Source organism: Cupressus sempervirens, chromosome 9 (assembly GCF_028749045.1).
Source record: "Cupressus sempervirens isolate cs-2001-9-10 chromosome 9, ASM2874904v1, whole genome shotgun sequence".
In the NCBI taxonomy this organism is placed as follows: domain Eukaryota; kingdom Viridiplantae; phylum Streptophyta; class Pinopsida; order Cupressales; family Cupressaceae; genus Cupressus; species Cupressus sempervirens.
This window is the reverse complement of record NC_143126.1, coordinates 8,497,409-8,499,794: the sequence shown is the minus strand read 5'-3', so window position 1 is coordinate 8,499,794 and position 2,386 is coordinate 8,497,409. Positions and strand designations below refer to the sequence as shown.

Genomic DNA, 2,386 nt, shown 5'->3' with positions numbered 1-2,386 from the left:
GGTAAGAAAAGATTAAATTCAAGACATATGAAATTGGGACGAAAAACAAGTTACTAATTTTTATTTTTAAAAAAAATTTCTATGATAAGATTAGGTTGTAAACATAGAGACAATGTTTTATTTTAAATTAGGAAGGGTTCTAATTCTTAAGATCAATAGTTAAAAATCATCAAAACCAAAGACTTGGAACCAAGCCCAAAATAACAGTACACGAACGAACTAAGTATTCAGAAGGAAAACAACCAAATTAGCCATAAGACAAAATTAGGATTTAATAGAATTACAAACAACCATAACTATCTTCACATCATTCTTCCTGCTATCCACCACTTTCCAACCTGAACTGTCATCTAATTTTTCGAGATCTAGGTGAAGGGAACCGTTGAACCTCTATTAGCAGCCCCAAATAAGGAAATAGCAGAAAACGGTTGTACTCAGCTAGACAGAACATCATCATTACAAACAAAGACTTATGATGATAAACAATCAAGATGCTTAAGTTTTCATACTTTACAAATTGTACAGACACAAGGCGTTACGTTTTATTTTTATGACCTCATGTTGTTGATGTAGTTGTAGAGGTAGCGGGACTGCTGATTCCTTGGCGGTTGGAAGGAAACAAAACTAAGATCGCACTGCTGATTGCACTGACAACAACAGGGAGAGCCTTATACATCTTCTCTATATTGCTCTCTGCAGAGGGATACAAACACTGCACAATGTTTTTGTCTGTGAGAGCCATACCACTAAACACCCCAACTGCCAAAAGTGCATGGAATATATCCTTCGGCTTGATTTTGTACTCTGATTCTGTAGAAGGCTTAACTTTACCAGCTGTGAATATCCCATTAATAGTAGCAATCCCATAATACACTTTGCCTGTTTTGCTATCTGTGAAAGTGTCAACAAATGACAAAACAAAAGATGCAATCCCAAGAATACCCACAACTATTCCAACCAAAACCTTATTGGATTTCGTACAGTCCCCATTATTGGATACAAGATTAGAGAAAGCGTGAAAAACAAATAGAATTCCAGTGGGCAGTACCTTCACAATATTTGATGCAGAAGATAATGTCGAATTCACCACTTTGGTCGATGTTGTATCGCTTGAAGAAGATTTATCAGATTCTTCCATTTCGTTTCTTCTTGTAAAATTGCGAACCACAACTTGTGAAATTCACTTCCAAAGAGAAAAGAAATCTTCTAAAGATGTCGTAGCTGATGTGTGTATGTTCTCAAGGCAATAATGGTACTTAAATAATAATGTGGGAGCCTACCTTTCAGTTTTCACATTTAATTTTTAAGAGGCCGCCGGTAAGTTGCAAGTTATGACCGATAATGAGGGTCACATTTTGAATATAGAGGCCGTCAAAGCTTATCTGACCGTTCATCTTTTCAATATATTAAAATAGAAATGCTTGGTCTTTTAAATTTTCTGAATCTAATGTTGTCGAAATTTTCAATATTTGAAATGTCCGTGCATACGTGGATTGAATAAGACTTGACAGGTATTGTTTTTGATGGAAACAACTGATTAATGTCATTCAGGGGTCGAACCTGGTCCAAACAGGCTTCCCGAGGTTTGAACCTTGGTGGATGGCAATGTCAATTGTACCATCATCCTCACCAATTGTGCCCAACCAATTGAGCTACAACCCTTTGACTTGACAAATTCTTTCACAATCATTCAAAAAATTAAAACCCATACTGTACTATTATTGTTATTATCATCTTGGGAAGGCCTATCAATCATGTAAATCTACAATATTTTAGGAGATTAAACAGGAAAGCAGTTAGATTACATTAAATAATTTGTTTGAATAATATTTTAATTGTTAAAACTAGAAATGCTATGAATGCTTTATCGCATCTTGACGTCTGAGACATATATAATCAAAATGTAATTGGCATCTCCATTGCAATATTTCTCAACAACAATATAAATTCCGTATTTGTTCCCCACACGTGATCTGAGTTTCAATGGTTGTTTGGTTGGACTGTTTGGTTGGAAGTTTTGAAACGAATTCTCCTCGGGATATTGTGGCATTCAGGTACGCTACGCAATAAATTTGTCAGCTGTGTTTTATAAATGTATTAGATAAAGGATTCATATTGGTGTTTGGAGGTTTTCTTAAATGTCTCATGTTATTATTGTCTATTATGTTTAAGATTAATAATCTTACTCAGGGAGTCTAAAATATTGAATTATAAAGTCAAACGGATAAATATGGGAGATAATGAGCAACCATACCAAAGCAGATCAGCAAAGGATCTGGCCATTTAAATCTCCTCACTAACAAAACTGTCAACCATCTTTAGCAACAAAGAAATAGTCTAATAAATAGATACAAACACAAAATTAGTAGACAAGGGCATGCTAGCC

At 34.8% G+C, this 2,386-nt stretch overlaps 1 protein-coding gene across 1 annotated transcript; it reads right to left on the bottom strand.

The window, feature by feature from the left end:
- Positions 1 to 247: 247 nt before the first annotated feature.
- LOC149537359 (protein DMP4-like) lies at positions 248 to 1,234 on the bottom strand. Its single transcript, XM_089800637.1, has one exon. The coding sequence runs from the start codon at positions 1,136 to 1,138 to the stop codon at positions 557 to 559; it is 582 nt and encodes a 193-aa protein (XP_089656763.1). The 5' UTR covers positions 1,139 to 1,234; the 3' UTR covers positions 248 to 556.
- Positions 1,235 to 2,386: the final 1,152 nt, after the last annotated feature.

Excerpts from the sequence above, each read along its gene's own strand:
- LOC149537359 (XM_089800637.1), bottom strand. The coding sequence starts at position 1,138 with ATGGAAGAATCTGATAAATCTTCTTCAAGCGATACAACATCGACCAAA.